Source organism: Mandrillus leucophaeus, unplaced genomic scaffold (genome assembly GCF_000951045.1).
Source record: "Mandrillus leucophaeus isolate KB7577 unplaced genomic scaffold, Mleu.le_1.0 Scaffold641, whole genome shotgun sequence".
Taxonomy (NCBI): Eukaryota; Metazoa; Chordata; class Mammalia; order Primates; family Cercopithecidae; genus Mandrillus; species Mandrillus leucophaeus.
The window spans coordinates 1,492,031-1,513,507 of NW_012106931.1; the positions used below are offsets into that span (position 1 = coordinate 1,492,031).

At 45.1% G+C, this 21,477-nt stretch overlaps 1 protein-coding gene across 2 annotated transcripts in view; it reads left to right on the forward strand.

Annotated features, from left to right (window-relative positions):
• Positions 1 to 21,477, forward strand: part of SMOC1 (SPARC related modular calcium binding 1) — a 164,275-nt gene that overhangs the window by 123,344 nt on the left and 19,454 nt on the right. For both annotated transcript variants that reach the window (XM_012000910.1, XM_012000911.1), the window contains exons 6-9: positions 584 to 640; positions 2,591 to 2,671; positions 19,321 to 19,513; positions 20,049 to 20,131. In XM_012000910.1, the coding sequence (XP_011856300.1) occupies positions 584 to 640; positions 2,591 to 2,671; positions 19,321 to 19,513; positions 20,049 to 20,131 (414 nt within the window). The remainder of the gene's footprint in view (positions 1 to 583; positions 641 to 2,590; positions 2,672 to 19,320; positions 19,514 to 20,048; positions 20,132 to 21,477) is intronic.

Genomic DNA, 21,477 nt, shown 5'->3' on the forward strand with positions numbered 1-21,477 from the left:
GTGCTGGAGAGAGAATGGTTCTTCCTACCTTCTTATCTTTTTTAGGTGAGAGTGGAGAAACAGCAAGGAGATTGGAAGGGAATAGCACATAGGTCTCTTGTTTTCCTTGAACTCTTTAATCAGGGCCACCGAGCTGGTAGCTTTAGGGCAGGAAAAGAGCTGGGGACACCAGAATTTGATGCGATAAGGATTGCCAACCTTATCCTAACATGCTTGGCCATAACTCAGGGCTAACTCAGGAGATACTGCCTCCCAGTTTTCCTGTGGGAACAAGGGCCAGCAGAGTCATACTGGTATCCTCAGATTTGTGAGAAACGGTTCCCCAAAGCCATGAAGCTTTAGCTCCTCTCGTTCATGCCTTGGGGTGGTGAACACAAACCTGGATTTGTTTTGCTCTTTTGTCTGTCTGTGGTTCTCTTTTCCTTCTTGCCCTTTTCTTCTTTTGTTTCTTTATCTTTGGTCTCTTCACTGGGACTTGGCCGGGCCTTGTACAAACCCCAACCATTCAACAGTGCTGGAGAGTAGATAGTATTTACCTCAATAATGGTAGTCTCCTTTCGATTCTTTTTAACCCTCAATTCAGATGACGGATCTAAGCCGACACCCACGATGGAGACCCAGCCGGTGTTCGATGGAGATGGTAAGCTCTTGCATTACTTCGGATGTTCATTCTCCCACTCATTTTCAGGTTTGGGAAAGGTCTCATTTTCAGGTTTGGGAAACAAACATAACGCTGGATGTTTGTTTAAGTTTTATTATTATTATTTTCTTTTTTAATTTCAATTTTTCCCAGTGTAAGCTGGGTTGTTTTAACCTTTTGAAAAAATGCAAATCCTCCCAGGAACTGGTACACTCTCCACTTCTGGAAGGGCCCTCTGTTCTCTCAGGCTTCCTGCCTGTCTCCTGGTGTCCAACAATAACAGCCTGGACAGACCCTTGGAGCTGCCAAGACCCAGGAATCACGGCTGAGAAAGATAGGCCGGCAGCGTCCCTTCAGTAAATTAATTGGCACTTACAAGTGTCCACTCTGTGCCTGGCACTGTGTGAGCCCCTCTGGGGGATGAAAAGGAGGTTTGGAGATGTAAGACTTTGCTCTCAAGACAGCTGCAACTCTTAGAGTGCTTTATGTGTTAAATTACGTGGTCTCCGTTCTTATTGTCATAGACATTTACGGAAGAAAGAGATCACCATGGTCTGGGAAAAGCTTTCGTGAAGAGCCAGGACTTGAGCTGGATCTTGAAAGTGGAGGGGAGGAGTCTGGGTGTTCCAGGCAAGGGGCTGGCATGGACAAGAGGGGAATGAGGTAGGGATGGGATACAGTGAGGAAAGTCGCAGGAAGGAGATTGGCCAGTGGGATTGATTTGTGCAGGTTGTAGGGACGTTGAGAGTTGAGGCAGGACATTTTGGAGAAGAGAAATTCTAGGTCAAGAGAAACTGTGGCTGGTGGCAAAAGAGAGGCTGGAAGTCTCTGGAGGCACAGAGAGAGGATAGGAGTGCGGGGTGCAGGAGGTTTAGGTTGGGGTGCTCAGGGCCTGTACTCTTCAGTGTACTGTACTGAGTACTCCATATTCCCCTGATGAGGACCTGAAAGTTTGGCAGAGTAAAGTCTCTAAAATCTGACAATAAGGTTGGGATTTTAGTGCAATATGTAGCAAACTGAGCATCTCCTAGCTAAGTGTATCCAGTCCTGGATCATGAGACTGGACAGAGAGACAGAAGAATAAAAAGAAATCATGCCACGGGTTCATGCTGTGGCTATGGATGTCGCTAGCACAAGTTCAGTTCTGAGGAAGATTGAAATATACAATATCCTTTACAATCAGCTCACTTATGGGAAGGTTTGTATGCTCATGTCTGAAAGTTTAGATGTAGATGTCTCTGTGATCCACAGAGGTCCTGGATCATTGACAAGTCTGGGACCCTGGGGGTTCAGGTGAGGGACAGAGACTGTCTCATCTTGGGAGACCTCCCCAATACCCTCATTGAAGGTCACTCCACAGTATACTCAGGGTCACTTAGGATTCCTGCCTGTCCACTGAGTGACCAAATCCTGGAGAGCCTGGAGGCACCCTGGCACTCTCTGGATGGAGGAATCCAGCCTCTGCGCATGAGAAGCCATTAGAAAGGGGATTGAAGCACACATGAGATGCACTCCTTTCTTTCCCATCTGGAGCAGTCTCGGCTCAGCCGTTTCCTCTAGAATGGTCTCTGTGGTTTGTTTGGCATTCATTTGTTGATTTATCCCCTTTAAATCTTCTCCCAGGGAAGCAGCTGAGAGGGACTTGGCTTGGCCCATGTTCCTTACCTCCTGGGATAATATTTTTATTCCTGGATGGAGTGCTCAGCACCTCTGCATTCTGACCACTCTGCTTCCCAGCACAGGATGCCCTGATCAGCTCTTATGAGCTGTTGGGGAGAGGAGCTTCCGTTGTGAGGAAGGAAGGGGAACTGGGAGGAGTGGATGTGGGAGAGAACTGAAGCCTCAATGCCTCAGACTTTGAAAAATGGCTATTAAGAAGTCTGAGGTTACACTTCCACTCACATGGTCTCTTTGCCCAGACTTTTTCTGTCTCTTTTTCCCCACCCCTAGAAATCACAGCTCCAACTCTATGGATTAAACACTTGGTGATCAAGGACTCCAAACTGAACAACACCAACATAAGAAATTCAGGTAAATAACCTTCCTTGGATTATATACATACCCAATTCATCCTTCTTTGCCCCATGGTTCTGTGACTTCTTATTGTGTGGATTTGGGAAAGTCATTTAATTTGCCTGGTTGTCAATTTCTATAGCTATAAAATAAAGAGATTGAATGTGTTAATCCCTTCCAACTTTAATTTTATTCAGTTATCATCTCAGGGATCATCTTTCTTAGGTCGTTGATCCTCTTAATAATTTTTTTGACTATATATTGTAATATTTTGATTAACTTTCCATATGCCATACAGAAGAATTTGAAAGAAGAATGACTGGACATAAAGAAGTTGGACTTCAATCCTGGAGGGAGTCGATTCTGTGTGTTTTGAAGGCTCTAAATAGCTGCTTACAGTCATGTCTTCTCTGGTCTGATCTTCTCTGGTCTGATCTTTTAGGGGGTCTCGTGAGTGGTCAAGTTTGAGCACTGGCCAAACCCCTTGTAGAAAGATGATAATTTTTGAAGGGTGATCATATTTGTAGGATTATTTTGTAGACTCTGTTTGATATCAGTAAAGACCAGAGTCAGTAAAGTCCATTTACTATCAATAAAGACTAAATGTTCATCAACAGGAAAATGTGTTCACAAGCCAAATCTGTATCTCTATCAAGGAGGATCATCTTTTCAACCAAAGACTTCATTATGAGAAATACCACTCTGCATAATTTATGCCTGGTTGTTGAATTTAGCCATATCATCTTTTCCTTATAGGTGGCAAGACTATGGATAAAAGATATATGACTTTGGACCAGCAGGCAGAATTTTACATGACCATTAATTAATGAGTGTCCTGTCATTGGTCCCCTTTAAGTTGACCTGTTCACCAACTCTGTCCTAATGGTGGTAATGTGGCATTAGAATGCAAGGAATGATATAGACCAGGAGGTGAATTCAAATGCCATCAGTTGAGTTCCTCTGTGACTTGGGTTTGTCAGTGCCTTTTCATGTGTCTGTTCACTGATAAAAGTTGGAGATATGGGATGGTGGAGTGAAAGGAGACTGTGAACTCCCTTGAGTCAGTCTTTGACAGAAGAGTGCAGTGATTAAAGCACAGGCTTTTAAATTAGTGAAACCTGGGTTCACAGTCTAGCTCCAACATTTAGTGACCCCAGTCAAGTCATATAATTTCTTTGAGCCTCAATTCTCATTTGTAAAATGGGATCACAATCTCTCCCTCAAAGGACTATGGTTAAACGTTAACTAAGTTAGTGTCTATATGACACTCAATTGATGCCTGGCTAACTGATAAATTGTAAGTACATGTATTTACTATTATCATTATTATTGGTATGAAAAATGGGAATAGTAATGATGGTGCTTATTTTGAAAATTCTTCAATCAGAAAGAATTTACGATTGTCACCTTAAGCAAAGGCATCTATTAGGCTTCTTCTTAGGACCCCCCCCCCATTCCCCTTTCCCTGTTAGGCAAATATAAATCAAATAGAAGTGGCTTTGGTGCCTGTAGTGCCTGATGGTGGAAGTAACATTTGCAACTGGTCTCCTAGTCCCTGAGGCCCTGAAAGGTCTGCAAGGCCCCCATGAGTTAATTCTCATTCTGTGACCAAATGGAAGATATGAAGGTGAGCTCTCTGAGTTGTAATGTACAGCACTTTTTTGCCTGAAACACTCACTTGGCATTTAACAGTTGCTTCTTTGAATTTCTTTTTCACTTACCCATGCATTTGATTGCTTTGGGGAATGATGGAGGAGAAAAGATCATCATTATTATCAGTAAAATTAGAATAGCACTGCCATAATAGCTACTTTGTATCAGGTCCTGTGGAACTTTACATTTGTCATCTCACTTGAGCTTCACCATAACCCTTTGAGATAGCTATTGTTCTTGTCTTCATCTTGCAGATGAAGAGTCAGAGGCTGAGACAGAGGAAGTAACTTGTCCTGAGTCACAGCTAGGGAGTGGTTGGGCTGGAGAAAACTAGTTATCCTTGGAAATAGAATGTCTGTCTTCTTTGGTTGTATTCTCTGCATGTAGTAAAGTGGTGAGGTCGAAGTCAATTGATAATGTTTGCTTCTGCTGAAGTTCTTCTGCTTTCATTCCTACTCTCCATTTGGATGAGAATAGGGTCATGTTGAGAAAAGGATTCTGGACAGGTCCATCCACCTTCCTTTTGCTGGGGTGGCCTGGCCACCTTTATTTTTCTCTGGCTGACCCCAGTTATATCTGTAAGGTTAGTGTATATGATAGGATAGTTGGGAGAGACCTAACAGTTCCCTGGGAGAAACTGAGATCAGGGATAACTGTTAGAGATGGATGACCTAGGAATCTTCTACTAAACTGGAACTTTTTCCATCGTGATCAACTGGTAATATTAACTGAATGCCTATCAATCTCTTTGATATAATTATGTATTAAATATATGGTGCCACAAAGACCTGTAACAGGGGTTGTCAAATGGTCGCTTGCCTGTTTTTGAAAATAAAGTTGAGTTGGATCACAGCCACAGCCATATATTTGTGTAGTGTCTGTGAACATTTTCATCTAAATAGTAGAGTGGAATAGTTGTGACAGACCCTGTATGGCCTGCAAAGCCTAAAATATTTATCATCTGAACCTTTATAGGAAAGCTTTCTGGCTTCTGGCATATATGATTGAAATAGAAGCATTTGGATGGGAGTGTGTGTATGAGGATGTCTGGGGATGTCTTACTTAAGTTTTCTGGCCCATCTCATAGACCAGGCAGGAGGATGCTTCCTAACATGCCCAGGTAAGCCTGCATCAGCACAGGAGCTCTGAGGCAGCTCACAATGCTCTTCACCATCTCACACAAACCTTTTCCAAGCTTTAATGTCCAGGTCTGGTGCATGCTGCCACAAACGGGTTGCCAAAAAAGCATCTTGAGGTTTGGCTTTTTTAGGCATGGTTTATCTCCACTACACAACTGGTTCCACTGGGCAGCTGAAGTTTTGCATGTAGCGGAGATAAACCATGTAATGGCAAAACCATGGACTTTGGTGTCAGACAAACCTATAACCTGGTTTCCAATGCTAGCTTCCCACTGAGAGGCTTAGTGAGCTTGGGAAAGTTAATTAACTTCCCTGAGTCTTGATTTCCTTATATGTAAAACAAAGTTTTAGTGCCTTGCAGGATTTTTTTGTGAGGACTCAAGAGCATCTGTGTAATGCCTGACACATAGTAGGTACACCATAAATGATTTTTTTATACCCAACAAAACACTAGTGACTCTTGGTGGAATATCTTTATGTCTTCCGCTAGCCACTTGTCACATGTTATCATATTTGGTTTAATGAGAAGTCAAATATACCTTAATGATAACTTATATCTGGATATTTGGCTCTAGTAGGGACTGGAGCCTCTTGGCCAAACACCTGAGAAAGTTTTTCTTTTTTTTTTTTTTTTTTTTTGAGACGGAGTCTAGGTCTGTCGCCCAGGCTGGAGTGCAGTGGCCGGATCTCAGCTCACTGCAAGCTCCGCCTCCCAGGTTTACGCCATTCTCCAGCCTCAGCCTCCCAAGTAGCTGGGACTACAGGCGCCCGCCACCTCGCCCGGCTAGTATTTTTCTTGTATTTTTAGTAGAGACGGGGTTTCACCGTGTTAGCCAGGATGGTCTCGATCTCCTGACCTCGTGATCCGCCCGTCTCGGCCTCCCAAAGTGCTGGGATTACAGGCTTGAGCCACCGCGCCCGGCCGAAAGTTTTTCATTGAGTTTGATGGACCATCCTGGGTTCAGGTGTGCTTCAACCTGCATTCCCCTGGGGAGGTTGCCATGGGACTCCGTGAAGCCCATTGGGTTGAGAGCTCTTCTTCTCAGCTGTCTCTCAGAGGCAAAAAGGCTATCCCAGTTTCTTTTACACCCCACACATCCTTTTTTCACATTCAGACCCTGTGACGCCAGGTTTGTTTTCTGGCCTGGGGACTGTTGACATTGGAAAGGTTCCACTGGGCAGCTGAAGTTTTGCAATAACATGACACATATGCCTGTAGACTCTCCTAGTCTCCTTCTCTGCTCCTGGAAGTTTTGGCTCTTGTTTTTAAGGCTTTGTCATGTGTTCACTATGGTCAGTGTTACCTTTTGAGTACTTGGCAGGTTCAGCATTGACAGATTTGCTTCTTTGCTCTTCTCTTCAGTTCTTGCCTCCATTGAACCTCTCCTCCATTGCATCTCCAGCGCACCAGGAATTCCTTTCGCATTCAGGAAGACAATGTACCTGGCCAGCTAATACCCTAGAACTCGAGAGCCGCATCTTCCCATAAATGAATGTTGGATGGAGCCTCTGTTCTGCTTTTATAAGGAAATATGAACGCTTGCTAAGTTTTTTTTTTTTTTTTTTTAATCAGGGGTTGGTTACCAAGGCATTTCTTAATATACCTAGTGTTTAAAATATTTTTTTTTTACCATCTACATGTTACAGATGATAAAGATATGAAATAAGCGACAAGAATTAGGTTTCATCTGATTCTTCATCTCATCTTCTCATGTTTCTAATTTGACTATGTGCAGGCACTTTCCTATGGCTCTGATTTACATCTTTGTTTCTATATGAAAAACTTCCACCCTTTCTCCTCTGGGCAAGTATAATCTCTCAGGAAATATGGTCATGCAGCTCTTCTCTGTGCAGCATAGTAATGTTCCCAAGGCCCACCACTCATTTCCTTCTGCCCTGGGGGCTTGACTCTGTGGCCTCAAGTGGAGTGGAGTGGTGTGACTTCCCTCTTTGTTTTGTCATCTCTTTCTTTCCTTTGTCCCTGTTTTTTTCCAGTTAACTTCTTCCATGATCTGATCAAGGACTTCAAGGAGGCCCTAGACCCTGGCCCTGTGAGTTAAATCCAAAAGGGCCATGCCTTTCCTCCCCTGCCTCTTAGACCCACAGCGCTTCCTTTTCTACATCATTGAAGGGAGCAGCTCATGGTGACTCTGCTCCCTGGAGACACAGCCATCAGCACAGACACAAGGTGGAAATGCATTTCTTTTAAGTTTTACCATGAAAGTGACACCCTGGCCTCCTCATGCATGACTGTGACTGTGTTTGCTCAAGTCACCTGACCTGTCACAGGTAAGCTGTTCACAGTGTCAGAGTGCAGCTCTTCTAGGCCTGCTTCAGGCCCCTTGACCACGTCTTGGATTGCTCCTTCCTCACCCAGGAAGTTCCTGCTGGGATAGCTGCTATGACTGGGACTTGGGGTCACTGAGGCATCTGCACCTCCTGGCTGGATTCCTCCACCCCCCAAGCCAGCACTCTTGGCCCGCCTAGAAACCGCTGACTGATGTAATGACTTGAGGCCTGGAAAAATAAACAGCTCGCAGGGAAACCAGCGGTAGCCATTGTAAGCAAATACCCCACGGCCACCTGGAATCTCGCACATGACGTGATTGGAAGGAAGAATGAGTAATCCACTAACGTTAGCAGCCGAGGATGGGTCTGGGCTTGTGTGCATTTAAAATATCTATATAAAAACACACACTGGATATTTATTTCCATAACTGGCCTTCTGGATGTCTGCCCATCTCTCTCATGCAGGTGCCTTGGTCAATCATGGCCAGTAGAATTGAGCTGGGGATGGGGGATGGGTGGTCATCCCTATGGCTTTCTCCATGGCAACAAAGGCCTTGTTCTTTCTTAAAATTTCCCTTTGCGGAGAGAAGCAATAAACACACTTGGAGGCCCCAGGGAGCCTAGCCGCACAGTCCATTTTTACCTTGTTTTAAAATTAGCTTTCCTGGTCGCCTTGCTCCTTCGCCCCACGTTGTCTGCTTGGAACACAAAGGTGTGGGAGGGTGAAGGGATGGCTGCAGGACCCAGCACTGGGACGACGTGCTGCACCAGCAAGGGTTCTGTTTCTGTTTCTGGAGGTGAGTGTGTCTGCTTTTTAATGTTTGATAGCAAAACTACGTGCCCTGGTATTTTCTTTTGGCCTCTGCTGCTAAGACACTGAAATTAAAGATCTTGCCCAGGTATTGCCATTGGCTCATTCCAATTTTCTAGAGGTCAACTACAGTCTCTGCTTAGATCTGAAGGTCCTTGTTCTGTGTTTATTTGTAAAGTGGCTTTGGAAGTAGATGGGGTCTACATCTCATAAACACACTCACACATGCAACACTCATGTTTTGCAGAGTAGAGAGTGAAGTTGTGATACTTTATTTTAATAAATTTAAATAGCTCTTTCATCTTCCACCTTTGTCTGTGCCTTCTCCTCCCTTTCTGTCTAAATTTTTATTTGCTAGAACTTGCTCTTGAAAGTACAGAGACTGTCAGGTTAAGGCCAATGAAGTTACTGAGAAAAACTAGAAAAAAGGCAGCTTGCTATCTCTCAGTACTTGTCATTGCAAAAATACTGTGAGGTATTTCATATTCTTTTTGGTGGAAGGGTCATGTCTGCTCACTCAATGCTATGAGTCAATAGAGATGGGAACTTTGCTAACATTTGAGCGGATACGAGTCAGTGATGCCTTGGGGGAAAAGTTAAAAAGAAAAATGCCTGCATGCTATATTGGTACAATCCATCCTGGATGAAATATCCTCTGTAGAATTTCGATCTTGTTCTTCCCTGCCCCGTAGGAACTCAGTCTCTGTGTGGGAAGGAAGCGGTCACCACTTCAGACCATGGTGAGACATGCATGACCATTTTGGGTTACACAGAGAGAAACTATTTAGACAGGCTGGTTGGTTTGTAATTTTCCCTTACACCTCCTCACCCATGACACTTCGTCCCAGCAGCACGCCCTACTTACAGTGCCAACTGTAAACATCCCTGTGACGAGGTGCCCTCGGCCAATGTTGGGGATATGGGGTGGATGGTGTTACTTTTGTGCTGAAGATGGGATCTCCAAGACACAGCAGGTTAGGTGTGGCTCACAGGCCACATAGCAGGGTTGTGGAAAGAGGTATGAGGTACAAGGGAGAACCTGAGAGCACCGAGCAGCCTTCCCTTTAACCCAGCCCTTCCTGGTGCTCGGAGTTCTACTGGGACTTGGGAAGCTAAGTTTGGATCTGGCCCCTGAGTCATGGGGAAGTGCACATGATTTTGTCTAATTGTAAGACTGTGGGCCATTAGAGTGAGAAGGGCCTGAGAGTCATCTAGCATTGCCACTTAATTTTAAATGAGAAAACAGGAGCCCAGACTTGCTAAGGGCCTTGTTCAAGGTCATAGATCCATCAAGAACTATCATGTGCTGAGGCCTCTGTTTGACTCTGAGGGGTCAAAGGATGAAATACAAGGAACATTTAAGGCAGGAGCTGACCATTGGGCAGTGGTGCACCAAAGGAATGGGGGGTGATGGTGAGGTCCACCCCAGTGGGGAGGAGTATTTTATCACTGACATTGTTTTGAATTGCTGGCATAGTGATTATAAAAAGGAGATAAACTGTTAGCTATATGTGCATTTTTTTTTTTTTTAGTTTACCTGCAGACCTAATACCCCTTTATTGCCTGCCCCTGGAGCATACTGCTCCACTACCTTGCCCTTGGTCAGCTACTGGAGTCCTGTTGAGGAGACTGGTCACTCATAGGGATAAGGCAGGAAGACCATGTTTACCCCACACTACTACCTTAGACCAGCTAATAGGAATAGTAGATACCATTAAGCAACTTACTATGCCACCAGGTTTAATATTTTTCACATACGATTGCATTTAATCTTCACAATGACCCTATGAGACATGTGCAAGAGTTACCTTACTTTTACATGTAAGGAACCTGGAATTTTGAGAACTTTAACTGGCCAAGGTCACAGAGCGAACAAGGGGTAGAGCCTGAATCATTGACCACAAAGCCCATGCTCTTGACTGCCTATTTTGCCTCTATTCCAACTGTTTCTGACTTTAGAACCTTCTAACATGCCAGACGCTTGGATAGGAGTGTGCAGGAGGAGTGATAGGCACTTACTGCTGCTTTCAGCCTTGCCAAGGAAGCCCAAGTATTCCCTCACGCCCTATCTCTAGTTCCCTCTGACTGCCCTGAGGTCTCTCTGGCATGTGGGAGCAGTCCTCCAGTTGAGCTTTTAGACCATCCTCACATCTCCATTTGGGCTGGAGCTGCAGACAGTTCTCTTGGCCAGTGAGTTAATCAGAAGGGTGCTCCCTCCAGGGGGTTCTCTCAGGTCCCTTTGTAGGTTACAACTGAGGGATGATGTTATGTTTTTTGCTTTCTTTTCCTGCCTATTCTGTGGGGGAAAGGACTTTTTAGCTTAAAGGAGATGGAAAAACTCATGTAAACAGAAGTGTGACTTTAATTTGTGCAAATTCTGTTTCTGTTCTCTCCATACCCACCCACTACCTGATACAAACCTGAGCACAATTTCAGAGGCTGACTGTTCTGTTTGCCAGTGACATTGGCTTTTTCCTTGCCCTGGTAGGGCCTTTCCTTTTCTGGGTCAGTTGTCTGCCCTGTGTTTGGAAAGGAGCCCTGAGCAATGGTTCTGTGGTCTCTCCCTTTCTTCAGGGGCTCCCAGAGCCCCTGCATAACTCTGAGTCACATAAATGTTGAGAAATTGGGAATTGGCAATGACCAAGTGGCACCGAGTGGTGTGCGTGATGGAAAGCCATGGTAGCAGGGCAGGGTCGGCCCAGCAAATGGTGCTTGGAAAAATGATCCTCTGGGGGCCACTTAGCCCGTCCTGTGAAAAAGTGCAAAGTCCACAAGTAAGAAAAATAACCTGTTCACATAGTTGGCTTGAAACCATAGGTGCTAAAACCCCATGTGGCTAAATAAACAGCAAGGGCCTGCTTAGTGATGTTCCATAAATCACTGAGTCCAGCAACCCTTCCCCAGGGCACCGCATCTCGTCCCTGTGCTAGCCCTTCTGAAACAGCAAAGTCAGTTCCTTACAACCTGGTCCTATCTTTCTCTCTTTTACTCCTGCAGTGCCTTCCTCTGCCAAATTCTCAGCCACCCGACGGTTCTGGAACGCTCCTGACACCACACTCTCACATGCTCACATGCTGACCTAGAGAATCCTGAGACTGGAGCCATGTGGTTTCTTATGCCTCTGGAATTTCATATTGTAATTTAGAAAGGTTGTTTTCAACCCACAGTTTGATATTTTGGGTTATCTTTCAGCATTTCATTCATTTTTGATAAGAGACTAGGTGGGTGTGAAGTATTTGAAGGGGTTTCAGGGTCACTGTAGGTGACACACTGCTAATTTTTTCTTTAATATTCTTGGCTCAGTGGGACAACTGCTTTTGCAATGAAACCTAAGTAAGTGCCTCTCATTTTTCAGTCTGGGTAACATTTTAATTGATTTTTCCCCTAAGAAAATCCAGTGCTTGATGGTCTGGGTTGTGTGTAGCATTTCCCAGGATGTGTCAAAGGGATAGATACTCTTTTTGCAGCCTCTGTGGGCTCATCCCCATGGTTTATTCAACAGTGGGCAGCCCTGTCTCTGAAGTGTCAGACTAGAATTCTGTGGGAGGGGTGACATGATGGGGACTCAAGCAATAGAAGGGTTCTTGGACTAAGTACCCTTTATGAATCTTGTACACCAGAGGTTCCATGGCTCTCCTATAGCTACTAGAGGTGGGTGTGGTGAAGGCTCAGGAAGGATGTGCAGAGTCCTAGTTTCCAGGAACTTGCATCCAGTGAAACAGGGCACTGAGGACAAGGGGCCCATGAGGGCAGATCCTGCACAAGGGCCACACTGCTTCTAGCTTTGTTCTGGGCGGGGCCTCAGGGAAAGTTTCGGGGACGGAGGATGGCCTTGAATGAGGGTAGGCTAAGATCTCATGGTTTATTCTTTCTGCTTGCTATGTCTTAGAGCATTTTTCTGGCCTCTCCAGCACCTGACATGATGCTAGCACCCAGTACATATACAACCAGTAACATCCTGGGTGATAACCTGGGTCTACAAGGTCCCAGTCCTTTTTCGTGTCCTCTTCCTGGGCCCTAATCTTATTTGCTACTCAGGATCCTGCTTTAGGTCCTCCTCTCTCAGGACAATGTCAGTTTACTTTTTCTGTAGTCTAAGGAACTCCCTGTCCGGATGGCCAGAGTAGGTACCTTGGTTACCAGTCGAGCCTCCACTGGGAGAGCCTCTGGTTCTTTCTCTGGGAGGACCGCATCATTCAACAAGGCATCTTCCCAGTCCACGTTTTTATGGCTGGTGACTCTTCTTCAGTTCTTCTGCATATGGCTCTCTGTAAGATTAGCCTTTTTTCTTGCACTCATTTTTCAGATGGACTTTACGATGCTTCATGTCATAGGTCAATTTGGCTAGGCCATCCTGCCCGGTTGTTTGGTCAAACACTTACCTAGATATTGGTGTGAAGGTACTTTGTGGATGTGGTCAACATTTACAGTCAATTGACTTCAAATAAAACAGATTCCCATTCATAATGTGGGTGGGTCCCATCCAATCAGTGGAAGGGCTTAAGAGCAAAGACTGAGGTTTCCCCCAAAAGAAGGAATTCTGCCTCCAGACTGTAACATGGAAATCCTGCTTGAGTTTCCAGTCTGCTAACTTGACCTATTGATTTTGGACTCAAGACTGCCCCATCACTCTTACCTGAATTTCTAGTCTACTGGCCTGCCCAACATATTTTAGACTTGCCAGCCTCTATAATTACATAGCCAATTCCTTAAAATATTACTCTCTCTCTCTTTATGTATATGTGTGTGTATCTATAATCTATAGATATCAAGCGCTTGTGCCTGTGCTGGCCCTTCCAAAACAAATAGATACATAGATACACACACACACACACACACACACACACACCTGTCTCTATTTTCCATTGGTTCTCTTTCTCTGCAGAACCCTGAGTGACACAGACTTTCTCTGTCTACCATCTTCTCTCTCCACCCATCTCCCCCTTTACCCCCATCTTCCTCCATCACCATGAGGTTCCCATGTTCTTTCTCCAAAATGTTTATAGCATAGCTGGCCAACCAATAGCTGCTGACTACATGTGAAGAAGGTGCTTTGGTGTTGGGTTACCCAGGATCTCAGCTTTTCTGTCTGCTCCTTTCTTCAGCAGTTCCTCCTCTGGAAGGCAGTGTCTAGAAAAAAAGGCCAGCCCAAAGAGCCGAAACTCAAATCTTGTAATGTTTATGCTTTTTGGCCATTTTTGGTTTAAACCAAAAAAGAAGAGAAAGGAAAAAGATGATGAAGAAGAAAAGGTTTCCGGGATAAAAGACTAAACTCTGGGCTAACATCAAGATTGGGGATTTAGGTTATCCATGCTTTCCTTTGTTCCCAATCACCACGAGTAATTGAGAGGCACAGAGGCCTGGGCTGGTCCTAGCTGATAGGGCCGATAGAGCTGTGCTCTAGGCTTATTCCATCTTGGTGGGATGTGAAAGAACCCGTGCCCTGGGCCTGGAGACAGGGTTCATGTTTATCTGGTCCAACCTCTTTTTTCCTCTCCTGTCTCCTGCCCTGCCCACTCCTGCTGGACTTTGGTCTTTCTTCGCTATGTGCAATTAGTGGTGGACAGGGTTGTGTGCTTTCTGGTGACAAGGAGTGGACATGGTTTCACTTCTATTTGAGTATTTACCATGTGCCAGACTTGGTACTGGGCAGTTTGCTTGGATGTTTTTCTCTTGTGTTTCTTCTCTTAGGCAGTCAGAGGTTTGTCACTGACGTTTTAGCCACTCATTGCCAAGTGCGGAATGACCTGACTCTCACTTCCCTGCACCATCTGAGGGACAGGATTATAGGCAGGCGTGTGAGTGTGTATGTGTGGTTATGTGTTTCCATGCCCCACTGGACAGCCCTGATTGTTCCCTTTCCCCTGCTGTTTATGGCTTCCAGATGTTTACAGATGGTCCTGGCCCATTCTCATAGATACGTGGCCAGACCTTCTAATCTTGTCATCTCTCCCTGAATGTTCCTGAGCAGAGATTATTTTAGAACAGTGTGTGTCTACTTCTGGGGAGCTCCCTCTCTGAACCCAGGATCACAAAGAGACCCATGAAATTGGTCCCCTGTCTTGCATTCTGGAAGGGGACTTCTTGGTACCTAAGAAAACTGATAGATGTGAATTTTAACATGCATCTGGGATCCAGGTAACGAGAAGGACAGAGGATGGCAGTGGCCCCATGGGTGGGCTGGCTTTTTGGGTCTGCCACTTCCTAGTTCTGTGATCTTGATCCAGTGACTCTGCCAGTCTGTGTTTCTGTATCTTCCTTTATTCAGTGAGGGTAAGAAGAACATATTTTAGAGGCTTGTTTGAGTTTGAAGTGAGTTAATGCAAGCAAACTGCCCAGTACCGAGTCTGGCACATGGCAAATACTCAAATAAATGTTAGCTATTGTTATTCATTTTAGAGTTCTGCAAAGGTGGGTGAGTTACAAATTTGGGTCCTCAGATATGGAATAAGTTTATGACCTGTGGTAGTTACTGATTAGCGTCTGCATGACCCATAACCTCTAGAGAAGCCCTTCAAGAATAATTGATTGGTTGATTGAAGGGCTTACAGGGCTACAAAAATATGTATAAGGTAAGTTGATGAATAGTTGAGGAGGTCTAGATGTTTCAGTTATCTGTTGTTATGTAACAGACTGCTCCAAAATGTACTGGCTTACCATAAAAATAATTTATTCCTTCTAATGTGTCTGTGGGTTGGCCGGGTACTTGTTTTATCTGAATTTACTCCTGGACTCATCCAGGTGAGGGAGGATCAGCTGGGCTGGAATGTACAAGGTGACCTCCCTCTCACATCTACTCGCTGAGTTGCTTCCCTTTCCTCTCTGTGGCCTCTTGTTCTCCAGTAGGCGAGACCAGCTTCCTCCTGGTGATCTCAGGGCAGCTTCCACAAAAGTGAAAGCTAGAGCTGCAAGTCTTCTTGAGGCCTCAGCCTGACACACAGCATCAGCGTTGCCTCCAACATTCTACTGGCCAAAGCAAACCAGAGTCCATGTGAGGGGTCCACACAGGGGCATGATCACAGGGAGGCACAGTTCAGTGAGGACTGTTTTGTAATGAGATGAACTATACTGAGTAAAAGAAAAATATAGGTTAGAATAAAAATCAGATTATTCTGTGTCAAGATGATCTTGCAGAGAGGTGAAGCACCCAGCCAGTGTTGAAATGTCAACTCTACCACTGCCTAGTTCTTTGATCTTGATCCAATTTCTCAGCCAGTCTGTGTTTCTGCATCCTTTTCTGTTCAATGAGGATAACAACACTGCCTTTAAAGGTTTGTAATGAATTTGAAGTGAGTTAATACAAATAATGCACCTAATACCAAGTCTGGCCCACGGTAAATACTCAAACAGATGTTAGCTATTTTTATTCATTTTATAGTTCTGCAATGGTGGGTGAGTTAAGTTTGGTATTAAGTTTTCTGCTTCTGAGGCAAAGAGAGAAAAATATCCAGGTACAAGATCTGTAGTTTGTGTAGGTTGAGAAGATATCATTGTTTAGAAGAGGCTGTGCTGTGTCCAGAACATTTGGTTTTGAATGCAGCAGATTTGGGATAGTCTACAAAGACACTGACATAGAAAAGCTCACTGTAAAAATAAATTTATTTGTTTCCTAGAGCAAATGGTTAGAGGCAACACTGTCTAGAGGTTAGCAAGTCAAGCCTGACTGTCAGGATCCCCGGCCCTTCTCTCTCCTGGCTGAGTGAACTTGGGAAAATCCATTAATCTCTCCAACGTTCAGTTTCCTTGTCTACAAAATGGGCATAATAATAGTGCCTACCTCATATGGGCAAAGGATTAATCAGGTAAAGCCCTTAGTCTATTGCCTGGCACATATCACTCAATGAATGTTTGTTTTTATTGTTATTAGTTGTAAAGATGATTTTAAGGGAGATTTCCTCTTTGCTGTGAGACAAACTCTCTGTGTACTCTTCACAGAGGGTTAGTGCTATTATGATAAATCACTCCTGTCTCTTTCTTAGAGGCACCTGGACTTGCAGATACTGTAATGAAGTAATAAATCAATAATAAAAATAATAAAATAAAGCCTGCATTCAGGCTTTTAAAAAAATTCTTTGCTATACCCCATTTTTCCAAATTAGTGAGCTTTATCATTTTTATTATTTTATTTTATTTTATTGAGACAGGGTTTTACTCTGTGGCCCAGGCTGTAGTGCAGTGGCATGATCATGGCTCACTGCAGCCTCAACCTCCTGGACTCAGGCGACCCTCCCACCTCAGCCTCCTGGGTAGCTGGGACTACAGGCATGTGCCACCACACTGGCTACTTTTTGTGTTTTTTTTTTGTTTTTGTTTTTTTTTGTAGAGCCAGAGTCTTGCTATGTTACCCAGGCTGGTCTCAAACTCCTGGGGTAAGCAGTCTGCCTGCCTCAGCCTTCCCAAATGCTGGGATTATAGGCATGAGCCACTGAGCCTGGCATTTTAATGATTTTATTCTCCATGGAACTTCATAGACACTGACTATAAACAGCTCAGAACAGCCTTCAAGGACTTCCAGAAATCCATCAACAGGGCCTTAATCACGGGTCTGTGCCTATTCTTAGATGGCTCCTGTCCACATTTCCTAGGGTCTTGGGACCCCCAGTGGTGTGAAGTCAGGTTCATTATTCGCTCTGCCCCTGGGGAAGATCCCCCCTTCTCTCTTTGCCTCTTGCTTTCAGTCTGATTTATGGCTTTAGAAGGTTGGCCTGGAGAGTCTTAATTTAAAGCCTCTGTCAGAGGTTGTTACATGAACGTGGTGCCAGTAAAAAGCTGTTTTCCTTTGGTTTTGCTCCTCTGTTGCCTCTTTCATGGCATGAAATACGACGTAGGAAAATAAGGCTACCAAATTGGGGTTGGGGGAGCTATTGAAAAATTCTTGCATAATCCTCTTGAAGTTGCCATGGCACCTTCCCAGCCAGGGGCTGAAGTCAAAATGCTGGATCTTTAAGCCAGGTTTCCCAAGGCCCCTCTCCCTGCTCAGTTTCTGTCTCTTTCCTGCCTCTAGATGCTGTTCTGGTGGTAGTCACAGTTGGAGGCAGAATCCCAAGTCTGATGTCTGTCAGCTGTTTTAAACTCCTCTTCCTCTAGCCAAGGAGATTCTGTTTAGCTTTTCTATATTTGCATTATGAAAACAGTAGTTTTTTTTTTTCACTTCCCAAATTCAAAATTACATTTTGTATTTTAATAGTGAATATGCTATATGTGCCTGCCTCCTGGCCCTTAGATATTTTTATGCCCCTGAGGAAATATTTTTACCCTGCAACGAGAATCACCAGGCTATTGTTTTCGAGCATTTTCCTAGCAGTGAGACATAGCATTGTTTTTCTATCATCTGACTTATCTGTAAAACTGCATTGAGCTACTTTGTGTCTCTGTGTACTCCCATGGTTTGTTTAAACATGCACGCTTTACCTATATGTGTGTCATTAACAGAGCCATTATTTCAAGGAACTCGGCTTCTTTAAAGTGGAGTTGAGTGTCTGTTATTCTGATTGCTCGTGCTGTTGTTCAGTGCACAGCATGGTTCTCCAGGTTGCTGATACCAAGTTCCTTGCTCTTAAGAAGGATATTTTTGTAACAATCTGTAAACATTCAGTGGGATGCCCAAGACTACATTCCTGTCAACTTCTTCAAGAGAAGAGTTGTAGAATAGTGGTATGAAAAAAATACAGTGGGTAAATAAACAAGTAAATGAAAAATAAAGTAATAGTACAGGTTTATGATGTGATTCTTTTGTTATCAAAAAAGAAGATGTGTGCACCTGTATTTCCATGTGTGTATGTACATAAAATCTAGGGAAGGTACAGTGTTTAACTTTGGCAGGATTATAGGTTTTTCCAAAGTTTCTTTTTTTAAACTTCTTTATAATAAGAAATCCAACACTATTTATTTTTAATAATTAAAACAAAAACAAAACCAGAAAAAAACAAAAAGGGAAGCCAGGCAGGCTAAGTGGTTGATTGGGAAGAATTTTCAGGTAAGCGGCTGTGCAGATGTGAGACGCCCTGGAGCTGGCCATGCTGGACACAGCGTACCATGCACTGTCTCAGCCGGGGACTGGCTCGGGGGAAACCAGGTTTGACTGTTCAGACATGCTCATGTGTTCCTGAGGCTGCTGAGTGCAGACACCATCCGGCTGGGCCTGTTTTCTCTCCCATTGGATGGAAGCAGCATTGTGTAATTCACTGAAATTCATTCTACCTGCTTTGCTCAGCAGTGTTGGAGGGTGGGGAGGAGCCAAGGCTGGACCTTGTTTCTGCTCCTCCTGGGTGCTGAGCATCACTCCACATGAGGCTGATGGCAACGGCACCATCCTGCTGTGTCTGGGCTTGGAAGGGTCTACGTGCACAGGCATTCCTGTATCAGCTTGCAGGGTAGCCAGGCTCCTGCACCCACCTCTCCTGCAGCCCTAGACAGCATCCATAGGAGCCACTCTGAAAACAGTAAGATATTCCACCTTCCGGACAAGCTGCCACTCTGAGAAGGGGCATCCCTGGAGTCCCTGGCTGGCTTGTTGCTGCAGTTGAACCTATTTGGTGGGAATGCTAATGAATGCTGGCAGCAGAGATGGCCACAGGGAGGTTCTGAACCTCTAGCCCCCTCAGCGTGCGCTGACATGGGAGACAGCTCTCCGTGGTAATTCATCAATGGGGCAGCTCATCAGTTCCTTGGGTCCAGGCCTGGTCCTTGCTACTTAGTTTGGGTGCTGAACACAGAAGCCAGGAATGTTAAATCACAGGAGTGACAGTCACCACAGGCTGTGTCTTCTCTTGCAGAGAAAGTCTACTCGTGTGACCAGGAGAGGCAGAGTGCCCTGGAAGAGGCCCGGCAAAATCCCCGTGAGGGTATTGTCATCCCTGAGTGTGCCCCTGGGGGACTCTATAAGCCAGTGCAGTGCCATCAGTCCACTGGCTACTGCTGGTGTGTGCTGGTGGACACAGGGCGCCCGCTGCCTGGGACCTCCACACGGTAAGCCCCCCAGGCTGAGTCCTGGGAAAAGGGACCTGCTGGCTGTTAGGCATGCTGGCATCTCCCAGCGTTCCTGCCCTGGTTTGGTGGGAGTGCCTGGGAGAGCAATGTTTTCAACGAGTAGAAGACTTTCAGGTAGAAAGACCCTGGGACCTGGATTCTGGTCACAGGCCTGTCTCTTTCTAACTTAAGACCTTGGAACAGTACTTAACCTCTCTGAACGTCAGTTTCCTGATGAGATTATTGCCCTTTCTAAGCCACTCAGTTCCATGGATCAAAAAAGATACTGCGTGCAGCTCAAGTATCATTGTTATTATGCTTGAGTGGTTGAAATGACATGCCTGAACATGTCGCAATGGGAACATTGATGCTAAGATTGCCTTGTAGCTGCCGGACAGCGCAAGGGATATCGTGCTGCCCACCTTCAGTGCTTTAGGCTTGGTGACAACATAGATCATTGCTGGGCAGTAGTGACTGACTGAAGTAGGCTCAGTTGCCTGCCCCTCCCAACCCCCCCATATCTCTCTTTTCTCAGCTACGTGATGCCCAGTTGTGAGAGCGACGCCAGGGCCAAGAGTACAGAGGTGGATGACCCCTTCAAGGACAGGGAGCTACCAGGTGGGAGACGATGCTGGCCCTGCCGGCACCGTCACCTCCTTCTGTTCCTCCACCCTCTCATCATGCAGAAGAAGCTGCTTCCTCTTTGTCTGTTTCCCCATATGTAAGATGGAGCCAGGAGCTGTGGGATCTGCATCCCAGTCGGGGATTTATCGCTAATTAGCTCTGTGCTCTTGTGCACGTTGCTTCTCTTCCCTGTGCCTCTTCGTCTTTATAATGCAGTCATCGGGTTAAAATCCTGTCTCTGCAATTCCACAATGCGTTGTCCATCTGAGGTCCATGAGGACAATGTGTTGAGCACTGTGAGTTATTTTTTCCAGGGCTGTGAGGATAAGATAGCTTACAGGGAGGGGCTGTCCTGAGCGATGCGGACAGTGTCTGTTGCCTGCTCTGAAGAGGCAGATGACCTCTGGTGACACAGGACCATCATGGAGTGTGACACAAGACACATAGGCAGGGCCCTGGGACCTCCAGACGGCTGCTTTGTGGGTTTCCCCTTATTTATAGTGATCTCTGCCTACAGGTTACAGTAAAATTACTAAATGTTGGTGGCTTGGAATCTTGTTTTCTTTACACAGCACAAAGTCAGATTAGTTCCTTACACAGCACGAAGTCAGATTAGTGCTGGTGGGAAATGGGCCACCTTTCCATGACATATCAGGACTCCAAGTGAGAACTGAAAGCAGAAAGTTCCAAAAGTCAGGGAGTTTCCACACAAGGTTTGTAGAAATCACCCCATCACAAAAATGGAGTCATGGTGGCCAGGGTATCCCTTTTAGCCAACCCCTCAACAAATGTGAATTGAGATTCTGCTATGTGCCAGGCACTGGGTATAATCTAGTGGTCAAAGTTGACATGAGACTTACAGAGTGAAGGAGACAGATAGGATACGAATAAATGAATATGGGCATTTATAGATAGTCATGGTGGGTACTCTGGAGGAAAAGCAGAATGTGCTGTGAGAATGGCAGGGAGAACTTACTTTAGATTCCACAGCTTCTCTGAGAAGCAAGTGTTGAACCTGAGACCTGGAGGATTTGGGGACAGAAGAGAATGAGCTAGTTGCTCATTTCTGTGTGGAGTTGCTGTGGAGAGGAGCATTGGGAGTAGTGTAGAAGGCCCATCTGGTGCTGGTGATCGTGACTTTATAGAACACCCATTTATCCAATTGTGTGGTGGTGTTTTCCCCAGCTATGTGGTGTAGACATGGAAAAGGTGTATCTATAGAAGGTTCATCTGTGCTTTACTGTGTTTTGCTGGAATAGTACAAGGAGGAAAAAAGGAACAAAGGACTTGAGAGTACTGGCAAGAGAGATGCTGTAGTTATAATCTAAGATGGATGAGGA